The sequence below is a fragment of the Stigmatopora argus genome, chromosome 14, assembly GCF_051989625.1.
Source record: "Stigmatopora argus isolate UIUO_Sarg chromosome 14, RoL_Sarg_1.0, whole genome shotgun sequence".
In the NCBI taxonomy this organism is placed as follows: domain Eukaryota; kingdom Metazoa; phylum Chordata; class Actinopteri; order Syngnathiformes; family Syngnathidae; genus Stigmatopora; species Stigmatopora argus.
The window spans coordinates 8618623-8636769 of record NC_135400.1 but is presented as its reverse complement, the minus strand read 5'-3'; the positions used below and the strand labels follow the sequence as shown (position 1 = coordinate 8636769).

The 18147-nt window shown below is 40.5% G+C and overlaps 2 protein-coding genes and 1 long non-coding RNA gene across 21 annotated transcripts in view; all 3 read left to right on the top strand.

Moving 5' to 3' along the window:
• LOC144089134 (general transcription factor II-I repeat domain-containing protein 2A-like) overlaps nt 1–4411 on the top strand; it is a 100152-nt gene extending 95741 nt beyond the window's left edge. Inside the window, exon 2 of the mRNA XM_077620035.1 lies at nt 4402–4411. The gene's annotated coding sequence lies outside the window, so the exon portion shown is untranslated. The remainder of the gene's footprint in view (nt 1–4401) is intronic.
• LOC144088932 (uncharacterized) overlaps nt 1–18147 on the top strand; it is a 270343-nt gene that overhangs the window by 109713 nt on the left and 142483 nt on the right. The gene's annotated exons all lie outside the window — the stretch shown is intronic.
• The window catches only part of nfixb (nuclear factor I/Xb), a 109684-nt gene that overhangs the window by 67094 nt on the left and 24443 nt on the right, over nt 1–18147 (top strand). For all 18 annotated transcript variants that reach the window (XM_077620014.1, XM_077620016.1, XM_077620030.1 and 15 more), the window contains one exon: nt 17228–17293. In XM_077620014.1, coding sequence (XP_077476140.1) covers nt 17228–17293 — 66 coding nt within the window. The remainder of the gene's footprint in view (nt 1–17227; nt 17294–18147) is intronic.

Sequence of the window (18147 nt, the reverse complement as noted above, 5' to 3'; positions counted from 1 at the left end):
TTGGTCGCCCAGAAGGTTATTGATAATTACCATTTAAATCGTTGCTCAAATTCCCTAAATACAAACAGTGAATTACTATTTAGTCATACTTAATGCCCTATTAATTATTAGGCTAAAGAAAAGCTCCAAATTTCCCGGACTTTTATTGTTTTTTGTTGGAGAACTTGTTAAGACCCTGACTGACGTACCTTCCTAAAGGGACAACTCATATACATACAAACTCTTATACATTCACACGTCGACTCTGTGAAACTGCTCATGGCCATTGTTGGCTTTTATTGATGCGTAGACCGCGTTGTTTTACCTTGTTTTGTCGCCGGTCTTTTGGTCGTCGGTCTTTTGGTCCCCGGTCTTTTGGGCGCCCGTTGTCGCAGTCCGGGCGACCAAAAGACCGCGACCAATCGACCGCACACGGATTATGAGTGCTCTGATTTTAATGCCATATACGGGGCTAGACATCCACTTCATTGAAAATGGATTGCACCTTGAGTACAGTCACTGGCAGCCAATGAGTTCCCAGGAAAGGGTTAACCTTTTTTAAAATACTTTTTTATTCAAACTTCTTTCACATATGGAAACACCATTTGTGTATTGTTGTTAAATCTATCAAATCAATTAAAGTCCAGGGATTGTGTAGAGCTAAATGCACATCTTTTCATCAGGAGTCACAGTGAGGGCACTTGGGCTGTTTTATTTCATTCTTAGTCCACTGGGAGAATATGGAAAGAAACCAGACATTTCAGGGTGATGCACACAATGGTGAAAGGGGCAGATAAAAAAATTCTGTGGAAAAGACCACCATAGAGATTCTTGTAATCATACTTGTGATAATAGTAACAGAAAACATTGTCAAGTTTAAGATTGTTTAAATTTGAAATGTTTTGATTTACATACTGCACTGTTTTTTCCCCCAACAGAAAATATGTTCTGTATTTTCCGCACTATAAGGGGCACCGGATTATAAGGCACACCTTCATTGAATTGCCTATTTTAATACTTGTTTTGACAAAATTGAAGTCTTTTAGTTGCACCATGCAGTGCGGAAAATAACGTAATTATTTTTTTATATCCAATTGATTTGATTGGTATATTAGATTGCTGAGTTTTCAACATGTTTTAATCTTTAAAAATATACGTAGAAACAACTCTGTGATAGCTCTAGACCCCCTAGTTTAACATATCATAAAATGGTCAGAAACCATTCACTCCACTCACTGCTTGATGTGCTGTGGTGTCCCTGTTTTATGTCAGTAAAGTACTCAGAAAGCAAAACAGACTGCAAGTTGAACAGCATGTCTTTGAAATTCCATGAGTATAAATTTGGTTCAAATAGCCTGCAAACCTTCACAACTTGATTCTGTCTTTTGTTAGTCTACTCCCATTTGTACCCTGCCTGTCTTCTGACAAAGTGCTACATTGATCCCCTGACTTTTCTTGACGCCCCAACAACATATACCAACAGCTCATTTTACCTGATATTACACAGCAAGCAGAGCACAGAAAAGCCGCTATTCTTTTCACAGTCCCTTTGTTGACTGCCCTCTCTTTGGGTGGCAGCCAATGACATGGACAATGTGAGGGATCTACACCATTTAGCCACCCCTCTTTGAACCTAAGCTTCTTCGCTGTGTCCCTGTATTCCTCTTGCCGACAGCATTGCAATTCACAGTGAGATAGAATTCAGTCTTTGGTGCCAGTGGGAATACAGGCTTGGTTTTATTGTGATGTTTAATGGGCATAGCAACAAAACGGTTTACATGACTGCAAGGCCATGTGGGTGCTGTTTTGGGGATGGCTCAGTGGGGAATTCGTAGACTTAAACAATCATGTTTTTTTCCCTATTTTGTCTTTTATTATGTTATTTTGTATTCTCATTATTTTCGGTATGTTTTTATTTTGCTAAATGTAGACTTGGGCAACAGGTTTATGTCATAATTTAACTAGTTCAATCTGTTACATTGGTATTTAATTCATTTACCTTACCATGAAAAATGGTTTGAATACATGCAAATTTGCCAAAAGCCTACTAAAACAAAGTTAAATAATCATAACAGTCACACTCAAACATTTCAGAAACACTTTAGGCACTGTGGGCTTTTTAAAGGCCGCCTTTACAAAAAAATATATTGCCAAGCTTATTTGCATTGTTAGACATGGCCTTGCATCATGCACTATGATCACAACACACCTTATCCGCCTTCACACACATTTCAGATTCATACATGCAGATGAGCTCAGAAAACAGGCGCGCTCTAAAAAAAGGACGTGTACTGATGTGAAAAACAGTGATGAGCTTGTGGTAATGGTTCTCAAAGGGTTGGATTTGTGTGAACATACGATATGTAGGCATGTTCCTTTCTTACTCATCAGGAAGGTCAGATTTGACAATTCGACGAATTCAGTGAGCTTTGTATTTCCATTTAGTCCATGTTTTTGGCAAGAGCAAAAATCCCATCCCTATGTTGAAGATCATGATGAAGCGGGAAAAGAAAGAAAGAAAGAAAGAAAGAAAGAAAGAAAGAAAGAAAGAGAGAGTGAGAGAGAACCTCGAACAGAAACGTAGTGTTGAAGTAGACCTCGTTTAATTCGTTCCCTTCCTTTTTCCACAACTCCATCCATCCGCTCACACCTCCTTCTTTTCATTTCCTCTTCATTTCTCCTTTCACCAGCCCCCAAAGTCAATTTTCTTCAAATGTCTTCACTCCCACCACTGCCTGTACACCCCCCGCCCCATTTGCAATTACAGTAATATGTAACATCAGGCTTGGTGAGATTTAGGACTTTACCTTACATAACCCCAGGATTTAGCTGCAGGGTTTAAAGGCCTCTCTGAGCCGCTGAGCTGGGGGCAATCGGGCCTCTTAAAAATATTTACAAATGGCTCAATCCCCAAAGGGCCTATGAGCATTTAGGTAGGGTGAGGCAGGCTTAGAAGGCCTTGATACAGCGAAAGCATCATTATTTTTGTATTAGAATGAAGCCCAATCTATTTAAAATAGGGCCTTCTCTCGGTTCAGTTGCAATGTTCCAATTCATTTTGATTGGGAGGGGCAAATGAACAAATCAGATGAAACATGAGAATTCACAGCCAGTCCTCCCAGTTTAAATGAGTTGGTCTATCCTGTTCAATGGCAGGATATGACTTAATTCTATTGAATTTAACAAAAACAAATAAATTCTAATAACTTTAGAGAGCTATTGGAAGCAACAACCTGATATATTTCTATTTTTATTCATTTGAATTTTGTGGGAAGGATGGGTGCGCACATATGGTTTAAGTTAAATTTTGATGAAAATTACACGGCAAATATTCTAAATGATCTTTTTTCTCCCACTATTTGTGCTTTCAGCCCCAAAATACAATACTTTACTTCATCATCTGCAGCAAAAGTTTAAATTAAATCTTAGCATTGATTTATTACATAGTGCACTTGATGTGTCTTTTTATTTAGCACTATTTGAAGAACCTTTTTCAGTATTTTTTACATTTAACATGATATAACTGTATCACTGTAACTGTAAAAGAGTTGTTTGGATAATTTGGGTTGGGCCCAAGATCGCATCGCAACCAAAGCCATATTTTATTTCTCCTTGAGGCAAGCCAAACGGACAGGTTGTAAATTTGAAGTACTGCATTACCTGCCCTAACTTGGTGATCCGATCCAGTGAGGGAAGTGAATGCTATAAAGAATTTTAGTCCCACCCCACAGCATGAACAATAACTTCAAGAGAATTCATTAGAGCAAAAACAGATGGAGGTAAAAAAATTTGTGTGACTTTTGGACAGGAATTTTATATGGATTGAAGCAGGCAAGCATTTCTGGGAGGAGTCAGTGTTGGCTGTAATGCACTCACAGTTATAGACTGCGTCGTGTCAGCAGGGTTAATTTTGGTTTCCAAAGCCGACTTCTTCAGCGTCTTAGGGCACATTTTTAATTTCTCTTTTGGTCTTGTCTTCAGCTTTCGGGGGGAAAGTTTTAAGATTTAAAGCCGCAGGGATTAGGCCTGCATGAGGAAACGACACGGGAGGAGAGGGTGGGATGAGCCCTTACGGGGTCGGAGAGACTGCTGCTGACCGGCTTGCTTGTCATATTCAGACGGTCAACAAGGGGCTTTGCACAATGTCTGTTCTTGCTGCACATGCAATGAAGGGATGAGGAAGGGAAGAGGACAAGATGAAGGGCCGATTAAAATGAAGCATGACCAAAAAAGTGTTGTTGGCAAAGTTTATTAATAAGAACAAAAAAAACAGAAAGCTCAAAACAAGTTTTGCCATTTTCTAGGACACTCATTGAACTCATTGGTGTTTTGCACAGATATAATGTCATATTATAACATGGCTCACTATCAAAGTTAGTTTGCCAAAATTTTAAAATTCTGCTTTGACAACTTGACCAGAAGTGTTTCACTTTTTGACCCTGCACTAAATAGTTAAACTCTTCTTCTTTCTATCTTACCGCAACATTTGACTGGCCTTTCTAAGTTTAAGACTTTTTTGACGCAGCTGCAAATAAGACTACAGTAAGCAAAGGGGGTAGTTAAAAAGGGCGGGGTGCTAAAATCTATTGAGGGCATTTCTCTCTGTTCCCTTGACCTGTGACATTGGACTCTGTGCAGCTGTTGGACAGTAGTTATCTGTTTGTTTGCCTCTGTCTGTCTCCCCCCTGCTCACGCCCCGACTCTCTCACTCTGCCTTGAGCTCTTGTACACTTTGGGTTCCGTCGTGCTTTTTCCACCGCAGGCATCTTCTGCTTTCGATTAAAGAAATTCAGAGAAGCCATTTGATTCCCCCTGGTTCTTTTTAAAAAGTGCGTTCAAGCCACGTGGCTCAGGAGAAACTGAAAAATGTTTTGGGGGCTTTCCACCATTAGCGTCTTAAATTGTTGGAAACAGGCTGATTGAATGTTAAACATCATTGGGTGGTTCTGTGGTGAATTGGTTCAGATTGTGGAATTCAACTTGACGTTGGACATTTCGGTCCTTTTTAGTTATCATACGAAGTCTGATTGACAAAAATAGTGAAGCCCCAGTTACCCACAGTATACTCTGAATAATTAGATAGTATTTTTTGGGTTACAGTTAAGTTTTTATTATGGATGTGGAAGAAAACTAGTAAATTAGTATTAAAGTTAGGTGTTCTGGCCTAAAAAAATATTTTCACCAAAAATGTATGATACATTTCTCGTTTTTTTTCCCCTCCCACCTTCCTTTTCAAGAAGAAAATAAGAACAGAGAAAGCTCAAAAAAGTTTAACCCCTTTTAGTGCACTCATTGAACTCGCCTACCATTAATAGTGCGAAACTATGTGTGTGTGTGCTTTACATCTGAGGTAATACCTGTTCTTCACCTGAATTTCCTCACAGATCATAGCAGGGTCTGTCAGGCTCCTCAGGGATCTAAGGAGAATCCAGCACACATACGCACACATTAAAATGCACACTGATGGCCGAATGGAAAAAGACCACATCATCATCTCGAGCAGTTCCCTTTCTCATTTCAGACGTTAAACCTCCTCCTTCTCTGCTATCTCTATTTTCTGTCCTCTTGTGTCATGTAGCTCATTCTTCTCGTTTCACTGCTGCTCCATCATTTCTTTCCCGCTCATTCCTTCTTCCTCTGTTTTTTATAAACTTCTGGCTAAGAAAGCCCTGTGATCCCAGAGGCACAGTATGAAATGCTAGACATCGCTGAGCGAATGCCAAACAGATGCAGACTTCTCTGGTTTGTCCCTCAATTTAAGCATCTTCTCTGTATTACTTCAGATTACCATTGGGCCACAAGCAATCATGCTGTAAATTCCCAAGATCCTTGTTCAAGTTAGAATTGTTTTTATCATATAGGACGTCATTGGTTGGGAAACATTTGACAGTGGTTAGATGCACACAGGGTGAGTGGAAAGTAAGTGTATTTTTAAGGACTCGTAAATTACCACTAACTAATGTTCTTATATAAAGGTAACACAATCTCAAAGAATCGCGCAGTTTTATTTAAAATTGGCCATGGCTGCTAGCATTTTCCACATGTTTTTTTAATGTGCCTGGGAATCATATCATATTACACCAGGAATTCTTATTCAATATGCCCTCGAAGTTGCTGCTATTAAAGGTTTGTCTCCTGTTTCAGGGCAACAGCGCTGTTATTTCTAATTCCACTCCAAATTTGCATGAATGAAAAGGATCATTACCGCACGACAAAATCCTTGTGATGATTAACCGTTTTTCCAAAAATAAACCATAATGAGACATCCATGTCTATTATATTGTGTTAGCAGTGTTACTGTTTTGTTTTGGGGGGTTTTCAAATAGATTTTTTGCCTTGAAACTTGAACGATACATTTTTACCACATCTAAACCACACCTTTTTTCCTAACAATGAGGAAAATCACATCAGAGCATTGTGATGACGATACTTGTAAAAATAACTTGTGGGCAGATTCCCATCAGGGTTCATGCTAATAATCACCCGCTGTTTCCGAGCTGCATCATCAGGTTTAGATTTCAAGTAGAATGGAGCCAGTTTGAGTATCCCTCTCGCTTCTGACAGTTGTCTGAAAAACAGCTAAGGTACATCAGAGGCCCAGCCCAGATGTGACCTCACTGCTACACAAGGTCATTTTATATACAGGTATCTATATGAAGGGGCTATTAAACCAACCCATTCATCATTTTTGCATACATATATTTTTCTCCAAACTCAAGTTCTCTGATGTTGACCTGCACTTCTCCGTTTTTATTTGAATGGGTGCCTGTTCTCAGATAACGAGGCAGTTCAGGACGCCTTATAATCAATATGTTTATCCGCATTACTCCTAAGTGGATTGGCCATGTTTTAATGTTTCTCTCATTCCGATCACTCTGTAGAGGGAAGGTTTTATGGTGGTTAATAAGTTAATAGATGGATTGATAGATGTAAGAATAAATCTCCAATCAGCTTGACTGAGTGCGGAGCCTTAAGCTGTCCAAACTAGGCCAATCCTCAATGTGCAGCATGTATAACAAGCCCTTTGATTCACTTGCACTGTCTGATTACGTCAGCGTGTTAAGTCTTTGCAGAGGCATCCCTTTTTGTGTGATTTAAGAAAATTTGAATAGTTTCTATCAAATACTCTTTGCATTTTGGGCCTGAGCTGTTAGATACGTAGCGAGAGCCAGGGACTTGCTTGACTCCTTCGTCCCTGTGGCCTGGACCTGACACTGGGAACATGTGGTGAGGGCAGGAGGGTGGTAGTATGAACAGCTTGGAGGGTAGATAGCATGCCAGAGACAGAACGCCTAGGGGCAGCTGTTTACTTACCTTATCTGCCTGTGAGATAAAGCCAGCTTTGACACACATAGCAGACAGCTCACAGCCTCCCACACATAAACACAGCGACACTCGCAACACGGCAATACGCAGCTACACGCAAGGCAAACCGTGTAAACACTGGCCTATGCTGAGAACCACTGACACTTGGACTGGGTTCATGCGGGGATACAGACTGACAAATGCGACGGGGCGGTGACTCCCAGACAGCTGGCGGTCAAAGGTTGCCTTTATATCTGTGCCCTCATTTTGGCTGTTTGTTTTTATTCTTAGGCCTCATCTTCCCTCCTGCGTTACATTTCAAACCATTTCTTTCATTCTTACTGCCTACCCTTTTTGTATCAGTTGGTAATGTAAAATGCAGATTTGGCAGTTCCCTATGACAGAATCACTGCTTTTGGACAACTTTCCATTTTTCTTGGGGAAGCCCCCGTCATTTCTGGATGGTGCGTGCTTTTTACATCCTTAACTTAACCTAATGGCTGCAACTGACAGCGGTATACATTCAAACCATTTGAAGTGGGAAGCCTGAGAGCAAATGTAACAAAGGTTCAGCTGCCACCCTCTCACTAAGGTCAAAAGGTTTGGACGTCTACTACCGACAAACTCAAAACAGGAGGGTGAGAGGAGCCACATGATTGGACGTTGATTATTGCCAACGGCACTGAAATAATTAATTGATAGACAACTGGATGTTCTTGATGTTTTGTACATCCTCTGTGTTCCTTGACTGTACCGCTTTTATGACTGAAACACAAACCTGAGAATGTGGAAAGCAAAAGTATGTGAACTTTTATACAATAATTACATATCGGACGTTTTGCCTCTACCTTAATCGTGACGGGAGGGTGTGTAGCATTTCATTGCTCCCCAATTCATTAGTCGAAATGAGCATTTATGCTGTGCCCACATTATTTTTACAGGCCTACTTTATGTGTTTCTGTGGAGTTTTACTGCCCTCGTTAAAGATGTCCTCCAAGCTCTAGAGAGAGTTGGGAGTGTTTATTTGCTTAGCTCACAAACCCAAAATAATTTGTTAGTATTTTTGGTTCAGATTGGATTAGACTGTAAAGAGAAAATATAGAATTCCTAAGGAAGTTCTACCTTTCTTGATATTTCTAACCCTAACCCTTTGCAACCATTTCTGAAACCATTTGAATATTTGTTTCACTGCAAACTATTCTCTGGAGTCCAGTTTTGTGTGGTTGAGATTTTTTTTAATTGCAAAGCATACGAGTATAGCTTTATGTCAACACAGTTTGGGTCTGAAAAATATTAGATTTTAATGGAATGCGATAAAGGGGCTTGTGGTTAGCATGTAGGCCACAAAATTCTGGGGGTTGGGGTTTGGCTTCTCTCCCAAATCCCCAGAACAAGAATGTTAGATAAATTTAAATCAAATTTTTCATATGTACAAGTGGTTGCTTGATCACTTGCCCTGTAACTGCATGGCGACCTGTGTGTATCATGCCGCTCAAAGTCTCAGTCTTCTGGTTTAGGGCCAGCCGACCCTCTGCCCAAATATGGAAAGAATAATTAATCACAGAATGTTTTGAGTTAGGACCTGCCGATATTGCCTGACACTTGGATAGTGAATGTTGATATTATGGCTTACATGACCCAAAATTTGATGTAGTATGTTAATGTTGGCCTTTATAGGGTTACATTTTTTTAAATTACCAAAAATGGTCATTTACCCTATAAAGGGTTAAAAATGTCAAACATTAAACATTATTTAAGTTCTGTCCTGAATATATTTGAACAAATCTGATGTCATGAGTTTCAACATGGTTCTACTCAAGGAGTGCATTGCATTTTGGAGTCAATCAATTTTAATCACTGAATTCCTAATACTTAAAACTCATTAATTTAATATTAGGCATTTGTGTGACTATACAAAAAAATGTTTATGTGCCTGCATTTCCTGGATGTAGTAAATGTGTGTTGGCTTATTTTTCCCTTAATATTATGCTGCTGATCTGATGTCTACGTACTAACTGGTGCCCACTGTATCCTGCTTCAACCCCCAATCCTCCACCCCTTGCTCTCCCCCACTGCTCTGCCAACAAGTCTCTTTCTTTCTCATTCCTTCTTTTATCCTCTCTCATTCTCCCTTCGTCTCTCTTGGCGAGGAAAAATGTTCCCACAGCTCTCACAATACCCCCCACCCTCTTTTCTTCCTCTCTCATTCACTTCTCTTTCTGTCTTTTTCTTGTCTCTCCTTCTCTATACTGTCTGTCTCTACTCCCTCTTTTTCTGCCGCCATTTTTTTTCCTGTCTCCCTCCCCCTTCATTCTCAGCCTCTCTCCCCACATTCCCTGGCAATGGCTGGCATCACATGATCTCCTTTTCCACGTCTGCCCAAATACACATGCAGATATCATCTTGGAACATTTGTCCTATAGAGATTTTATGCGGAACATACTGTACCATTAATGTACTTTCTAGTATATCCAGAAGACTTCTGGATGTAATCAGAAACAAAACAATCATGAAATAGCATTTTTTTTCTGGTTTATTTAAGAGATAGATATAATCTACATTGACTATGTCGAATTAAAAAAAACTTACTGTGATTTTAGGGGTTTAATAGATTTTTGGCAGACAAACACCTATTTGGACAAAAGTGAAATATGATAAATCCCCCCTACACACACACACACACACACACACACACTAAAGAAACTCCAGCACCCCCCTGAAATCTCTCCACAATTTTCTCTCGTGAAGGATGATTTATTTAACATGTGTTTCTTCAATTTGTCCATTGCTAACATGGGACATCTGGTGGCTAAACGACAAAATTACATCCTCATCTCACCCAATATGAAAGCTTCAAACAAATCATCATATTAACTCTTTGGCTGCCATTGACCGTGATAGACGTCCAATCTCTTTGTTCTAGAAGGTTCTGGCAGCGAATGAATGAACGTTAATTTGCTGCCCTGCCAACCTCCCAGTTCACATGGCTTGGGCGTCCTCTAGTGATAAACTCATTTAAATTCACGGCAGGAGGATAAAAAGAGCCAGATGATTGGACGTCTATCGTCAATCGTAAATTACATCCTTCAATGCTGAACAGAAACCTATGAGAACAAGCAGACTTCTCTCCCCCCTTCGTTCCCCTTGTCCAGATTCCCCTGTACATCACAGCTCATCAGCATAGGCACAGATAAAAGAAACAGGGTAGGAGGTGTGGGTTGGGGGGTATTCATGGGCAGCGAGCCAGCCACCCCCTCTACTCTCACATACGCAGTCTTCCATCTTTCCATCCCTTGCCCTCGTCTCTCTCCCATGGTTGATTCCCTTTAGGCCCTTCTCACCCCCACCCCTTCTTCCCCACTCTGTGGCATTGGCACTGGGAGGGCGCAGGCGGCACACAGACGGCCACGCAGATGGGCAATGGGCAATGCAAGGGCTGCCTCCCCACACCTGCTTCTTGCTGGCACAGTGCTCGGGCTCTGCCGTGCACGTGCACATACTCATACATGCATAGGAAGAAAGAAACAAACAGGGATGTTCATCCAATGTAGAGCGTACACGCAGGCAAGCTAGTTAGGAGCATGCACACAATCACCACGCGCGTATGTATTTTAAAGAGAAAAAAGATGTTTCCCTCCCATACACCAGTAGTGCTCACCCTAAATCGGTGGGCAGCCAATCGCAGGGCACAAGGAGACAAAGGACAACCATTCATGCTCACACTCATACCTACGGGCAATTTAGAGTGTTCAACTAGCCTACCCTGCATGTTTTGGGGATGTGTGAAGGAAACTGGAGTACCCATAGAAAACCCACACACGGGGGGACCATGCAAACTCCACAGAGTGAAGACCCACCTGGGATCAAACCCATGACCCCAGAACTGTGAGGCCAATGTGCTACATGACCTAGATGACCCAAAAATGAATGGATGTTCAAAGGAAATTATTTTCCAGATTTTAGAAAAAAAACAATCTGAAAAAAATTGTGAATCCGCTTTTGAGTGAAAAAAGTTTGGGGTTGTTTTTTTATGCTACATTGCACAGTCCTATCTGCAGACATTTTTTTCTGTTCACTTTCATAAGAGAAATACACTATTAGACACAATAACACTTCCGTTTAAATCAAGCGCCGTATTTTTAGCCTCACACCCCCACACAGTCACACTCGAGCGGAGCACCGAAACATGTTTCCCAATTAATCACCCTGTGTTATGTTGTCACAAATAATGACATACCCGCCATCCACGGTACTTCATCAAGATTCACTCCTGTTGATTCTACAGCAATAAAATGATTGCACAGTCTTGGATTGGTGTTTTAAGACAGTGTAATTGCCACTTTGTTTCCTTTTAAATAGAGGATGTGAAGCTGCTGGTTTAATAGTTAGGGAGTGGTGGCCAAAATAACTTTCAAGGAAAAGAACCAAAAATAGTACAAGGGGGAAATCCAGCCTAAAGAAGAAAATCCCATGTTGGAAGGTCAGACTTTTTTGTGAGGAGCATTTCATTTGTATTAAATGAGCCAGGCGCCTGTTTTATAAAATTAGTTTGCCAGTGGTCCGCTTCAGCATCCTTAGTGTCTTTTTCCAGAGTTTCAGAAATATGACCACAGAATGTCTTACTAGTACTAGGACAGAGCGATATATCCTAAAAATAAACTCGTTCATTTTTTTCCCTAAAAGCTTGATTTACGATTTTTAAAAAAAGAGTGGCGTATGAGAAAAAAAATCCCTTTCTAGGGCACTCATTGAACTCATTGACAAAACTAGACGTCCAATGCAAATTGTTTTGATGTCTAGCCCCATCAGTGGGAAAGATTTCATTTATTGTGTTGCATACTGGCACCCCCAAAAAACGTAGTGTTTTTTGTGGTGATAACCAGTGTAGATTTCTGTTTTTATTCATTTTAATATTATTTCTTTTCATTAACATTTTGATTGGTGCGTCGGCCAAACAGTTCTAGGCTCAAGGGTTCGATCCCAGGTGGGTCCTCACTCTGTGGACTTTGCATGTTGTCCCTGAGCTTGCGTGGGTTTTCTCCGGGTATTCTAGATTGCAATCTTGGGAAAAAAAACCAGTAATATCAAAAAACTAATTTTAATTATCTGCAATAAAAAAAACTCAAATTAATTCATGAAATATATATATATAAAAAATATAGTCTAAAACTTTCCCAAACTAGAATAATTGGGGTAGAACTGGAGAAGGGGAGAGATAGAGTATGAGGATGTGCAGAGGGTGAAGGAGGAGGTGGAGGAGAAGGGAGGAGAAAAAAGATGTTGAAATGAAGTCCAATAAAAGAGCCGAATGAACATCTGTGTGGGATAGCCGTGGGGATTAGGAGGTTTTGGAACATTTTAAGCGCATTAAAGATTTAAAAAAAGGGTCAGAATGTTTAGCAACATACTGATAAACCTCTTAAGCGAAACCCAATTGGAAAGGTTGGTTGAATTTCTTTATCCAGAGGCTAGTAGATGGGAGGGGGTTCAAGAGGCTGAGAAAATTGAAACACACACGTGAGATGCTATGCACTCATTAGCCAATCCTTCAAGTACACCTGCATATCAAGTGAAGTACAACGCAAGAGCAGCGTCAAGGTCTTGACTTAACAGAAAATACTTTTATGTTTGGGTAGAACGTCTTTATCTTTTCTTTCATTAACTGCTTGATAATATATGTCCAATCCTCTGGCTCTTATCATCCTTCAACTTTAATCTAAATAAATCCATTGTCCAAATATGATCTGGTTCATAAACCTTCGTTCATGCAGCTTTTTCAGAGTTTGGATGTTTTTTTGTGATTAAACAGGTTTAAAGGGTGACACAGCACATGCGTATGTACTACTTATGGTCTCCATATGTAGGTTTTGTAAGACGCTAAATCAGTTGAAAATGCAGCATTTTCAATACAACTCTAGAATTTGAGCTCTGTGCACTTGTCCTGTGAATATGCATGGTAAATTCCACACATGCAAAATTCCCCTTTGTGCTTCAATATTTCCATCACATCTGGCCATTGATGTGCGGACACAACACCACAACTGAATTTCCACATTTACCCAGAGTCTGATACCGAGCTGTTGCCGGTACCCACACACTGTAGCTGGAATGACAGGGTTTGGACCAGTACTGCTAGATGCTATAACTCATACAGACAGATGAATAGGCAGCTAAAGAGAGCGGCAGAGGAAAGACAGATGAAGTGGGTGAGAACAGTGGTGGACTTGTCCGCAGAGCTTTCAAGCTGTTGGAGTACGAGGCCCCTATCATTTGACTGTGAAGTGAACCATGTCTGCATCTGCACAGCCCTAAATGACACTGTACACAGAGGCACAGTGACAAAACCAAGAGTGTACATTCACAGGAAAGCGGTTGCCTGTTTCCATGTTTGCATTTGAGGACTAAAGGCTTCTGAAATCAAATTTGCCATACGGTATCTGTCTGTATGCAGTACTTAAACCACAGCTGACAACAGGAACAGTTGGAAGAAAACACTGTTCTGTTCGAGCATTACTATGCTGCAAAGCACTAAACATTGTCCAAAGGCTCATGGTTGAATGGATTTCGACCAAATGTAGCACAAGTACTTTGTCTTTTTACTATGGCTTAAATCATGTTACTTTCTGAATGATTACACACATTAAATGTGTAGATCCCAATGGAAAAATGAACTGAATTTAATTCTCGTGATATGTAATAATGGAAAAAAAGATTTTCAGCAAGTTGCCGCCCTTATTATTTTTGCCAATCAAATATGAGTACCAGATTGTTCGCCATTCGTCGTGACGCCATTTTAACATACCCAAAATACTTGAAAGCTGTGCATGTAAGCGGTGTCATTTGTTGTGCTTAAACATTATTCTCTACATTATTGTAGGTCTAGAAAATGTGTGGTTTTTATACTTTGACCAACACAAGAAGGTCATTTATACTAGATGTTATCACTCCCTTTAAGGTTATTAAGATTATATAATTTAATTGCCTGACTAAATATTAGACTACTACCTGGCTACTACATGAACAATGTAATATAATTTTGCTTGATCACACTTTTATCAGTGATCTATGGGGGGGAGTAGTACACCCACTGCACATTAGTTTCACAGGAGGATTCTTTGCGTGTGAGAGTTTATGCTGCTAAAATACTCAAGAAAACCTTCAGTGGAAAAAAAGGCCTTTCATGCCGCCTCCACTCGTATGTGTGCTTATGAATTCCCACACTCTAAATGCCTCCATTAAAGCTGACAAAGGCTCCCCGTGAGTGATTGCATGTTTGTTTTAACAAGTTCAAGTGTCTCATAATGATTTATCCCGTCACTTGCGTGTCATTGAGCAATGAAGTCTGATTTCTAGTGTGTATACATTATCCTAGATGCGAGTTTTAGACAAACAAGATGAAAAATGAATACCTTGTATTTACATTTGTTTACAAGTGTGTGGAGTACATCAGTAGGAGTACACCTTATTGACCAGGCAGCCTAATGTGTGTGGTAAGGGTGATAACATGGTGTATTTTGTGGCCTCTGTGTATTTTCGTATTATCTTTGGAGGGGCATTACCAGAGGGGCTTGGGGCGACTGTGTGCACTAGATAAGGGTGATTCATCTGTATTTCAATGTGTGCGCGCGTGTGTATAATAGCTTTTTTGTAAGGAAATGAATCTATGTTGTGTATGTGCGGGTGAGAATTTGAATGTGTGCTAATAGATGCTCTTGGGCTCCAAGCACCACAGTGACATGTGTGGCGCCAATGTGGGTATGCCCGCATGCGTGTACGGGGCGATCTTTGCAAATGTGCACACAGAGCCTGTAGGTATATATAAGGCGCTTGCTTGTTGGCATTACTTTTTCCCTGCTGGTGGTCTATAGAGCATCATTAGGAGCAAGGGGCTCATCACAAAAGATTGACTTCCCATTGTTGAAAAGACAGTAGTGTCTCTTCACCCCCAACCCCATTAATGAGCCCCTATGACTTCCCTGTACCTCTTCCAAGGTTTACACACTATAAAATGTGCAGTGCTTCATGAATAGTACGTCTAATGTTTTGGATACATGTACCTTAGCAATACAAAAAGGGAGCTTCTTCTGTTGAATACAAGTTACATTATTTTGTGTGTATTTACATTTTTACATCTTGGAAATGCTCGTTAAGGTTTTTTCAGATATTTTTTTTGTCCCCCACCAAATTTTTATTGGAAATAATAAAATCAAAGGAAAGTGAGTATTCCCAAAAAAGTTTTGCCTGTTCTAGGGCACTCATTGAAACCATTGACTGCCATTGATGGCATAAGACCTCTGATCCATTTTTACTGGCGGGGTAAATATGTAATCATTAATTTTAAAGATACATTTATGATTTTTTTAAACGGATGTTTGCCCCGTCAATTGTAATTTCCTCAATTTCTGTCTGAGAGGGGTGAATCGTTCATTCCGCCCTGTCACTCAAAATGAATTGGACGTCTAATGCTGTCAGTGGCACCCAATGTGTTCACCATGTGCCTTAGAAAGGGTTAAACTTTCTTTTTTTTAACTTTCTCTTTCTTTTTTTATGATTGTGTTCAATCAAATGTAGGTGAGAGTGTTTTTGTTTTTATTTTTAAGCCATCCCGACCATCGCTTGATTTTTTGGGGGGTTATCTGCGTCAAAGGTAGCCAATGAGGTAGACTATTCTAGTATAATGGGTACACTAAGTTTCATTAAACTTTCACTTTTACACTTATTGGCCTCACGGGACTGAAGTCAAGCGTCCCGCTGCACTCCATTAACACTACATAGATGTTGTTGTTTTTATCTTTAGGACCATTGGGTCTATGTAAAACAAAAACGACACCCTCGCAAGCGCGTGTGTGTGTGTGTTGATTTGTGAGTGCCGTCAGCTAACAGGAATGCGTTGGGTACCGCCAGACCTAAGATGGCTGCCAAGCGGTAAAATGGCTGCCAGGACCCTGGAGAGCGACAACATTATAGATAAAGAAATACAGAGGACAACAGTGGGCAAATGTAATGAGAACTGAAGGAAAGCATAATGGTCAAAATATTCAAAATGTCAAATATCACCATGGGCTTCTCATCTTTCCTCTATAACCCGGAATGATGAGGTGATTACTATGTTTGTCTCCTATTATTATGGTGATTGATGGGCAGCCGCACTGAATGGTGCTGCAGTGGGCTGGCAAGAAAGCATTAATGCCACCCAAGCAAGATCAAGGCACTGATTTGGGCTTTGAGGACTTTGAGATTCTGGGGAAGAGTACTGGCTACTAGGGGCCATATTCTGGTTTTCCCTTCTTGGCCCTCAAAGGCCTCAATGCCACAGCTCTGTGTGTTAATGGCCTTGAATGGTACAGACCATAAAGTGCCAGAAGGCTGCTTTAAGTAGCCCAAACAAACTGAGCTAAATAAAGGAGGCAACCCGCTACCCACCAACCCTGATACAAGTTGCGATGGATGATATCTTATCATCCTTTTACTGCAAATTTTCAAGAGTAGGGGCCCAATACATTTGACGTGATAGTAACTATTGTTCATTTACTGCTAACCCCAGTGCAAATGATTGGATGTCTATATAGCCGTTCAATGACAGCCAATGAGTTCAAATAAGGCCTTTTCATTAGACGTAGGATTGACTTATTCAATGTTTTTCAAGCTCATTTCCTTCATCTTAGATGCTGGATATTCAACATGCCACGAATATGTAGTATTGTGTGAGTGCCAGAAAATAACCAAAAGCATCTACAATCTGAAAGGAACAGAACATAACACATTGCTTGAGTATACTAGGAAAAGTTCAATGACTACTTAGTAAAAAACATAATTGGCTGTTATAAAACATCATTGTTTAGGCTTCACCTGTAAATATTTGTAGACTTCTTTTTGTCGGCCTGTGCATTAAGTTGATTTTAGACTTGTGTCCCCCTGAAAAAACTTTTCTGTCATGTTTCAGAACAATCAGGACAATCAGACAACTCAAACCAGCAAGGAGACACAGATGTCAAGCCCCCGCCAAATGGTAAGTATGCATTTATACGCTGATCTCACAATGTAGTGAGTTACACATGCTTGCATAAATGGTTTCAAATGACTTTGAGCATAAGCCTGTATAGATAGACACATATGCATGTATTACACCTACTGGACATAGAGGCCTCACGGAGTGCAAGTGTGTCCCAATGGAGTGGGGTAGGTTTATTATGGTAAAGAGAGCTGATGGTACTGTTGTGTGGGGATTGTGGTGGGCCACTCATAAATCACACTGACGTTATTAGAAGATGGGAACCACATGGCCGCTGCAGAGCTTAGCACTGACCTCATACGCTGTCGCCGCTGTGGTTAACCCTGACAGTGCTCGACTGAAAGGAGAGTAAGGAGGGAAATGAGGAAGGGGCTTGTAGAGAGGAAATAAACAATGTCAAGAGCAGAGAAGTGATAGGCTGATGGATGGAGGGATGAAATGAAATGAGGTACGTTACATAGGGGCCATAAGGTTTGGTACATCAGGGCAATCTAATGAGATATAATCTTCTCAGTATGAAGTAAAGTTGTAAAATGCAGCTTACCACAACTAGGATGCCACCCAGTAGATTGCAAAGGTAGAACTGCTAACATAAGATTATATTAAATTTCCCCTAGGTATGGGTGTGAGTGTGAATGGTTCCCCGTCTCCTTGTGTCCTGCGATCGGCTGGACACCGATTCAGGGTTTCCCCTGCATCTGGCCTGGAGACAGCTGGGATCGGCTCCAGCACCCCCAGCGACCCTAGTGAGGATATAGCGGTTCAGAAAATGAGATGAGAGTGTGATTATTCAAATTTTATTTTGAGTTAAAGCACCAGCAATTATTAATTTTTTTGTCTAGACCCCTTTG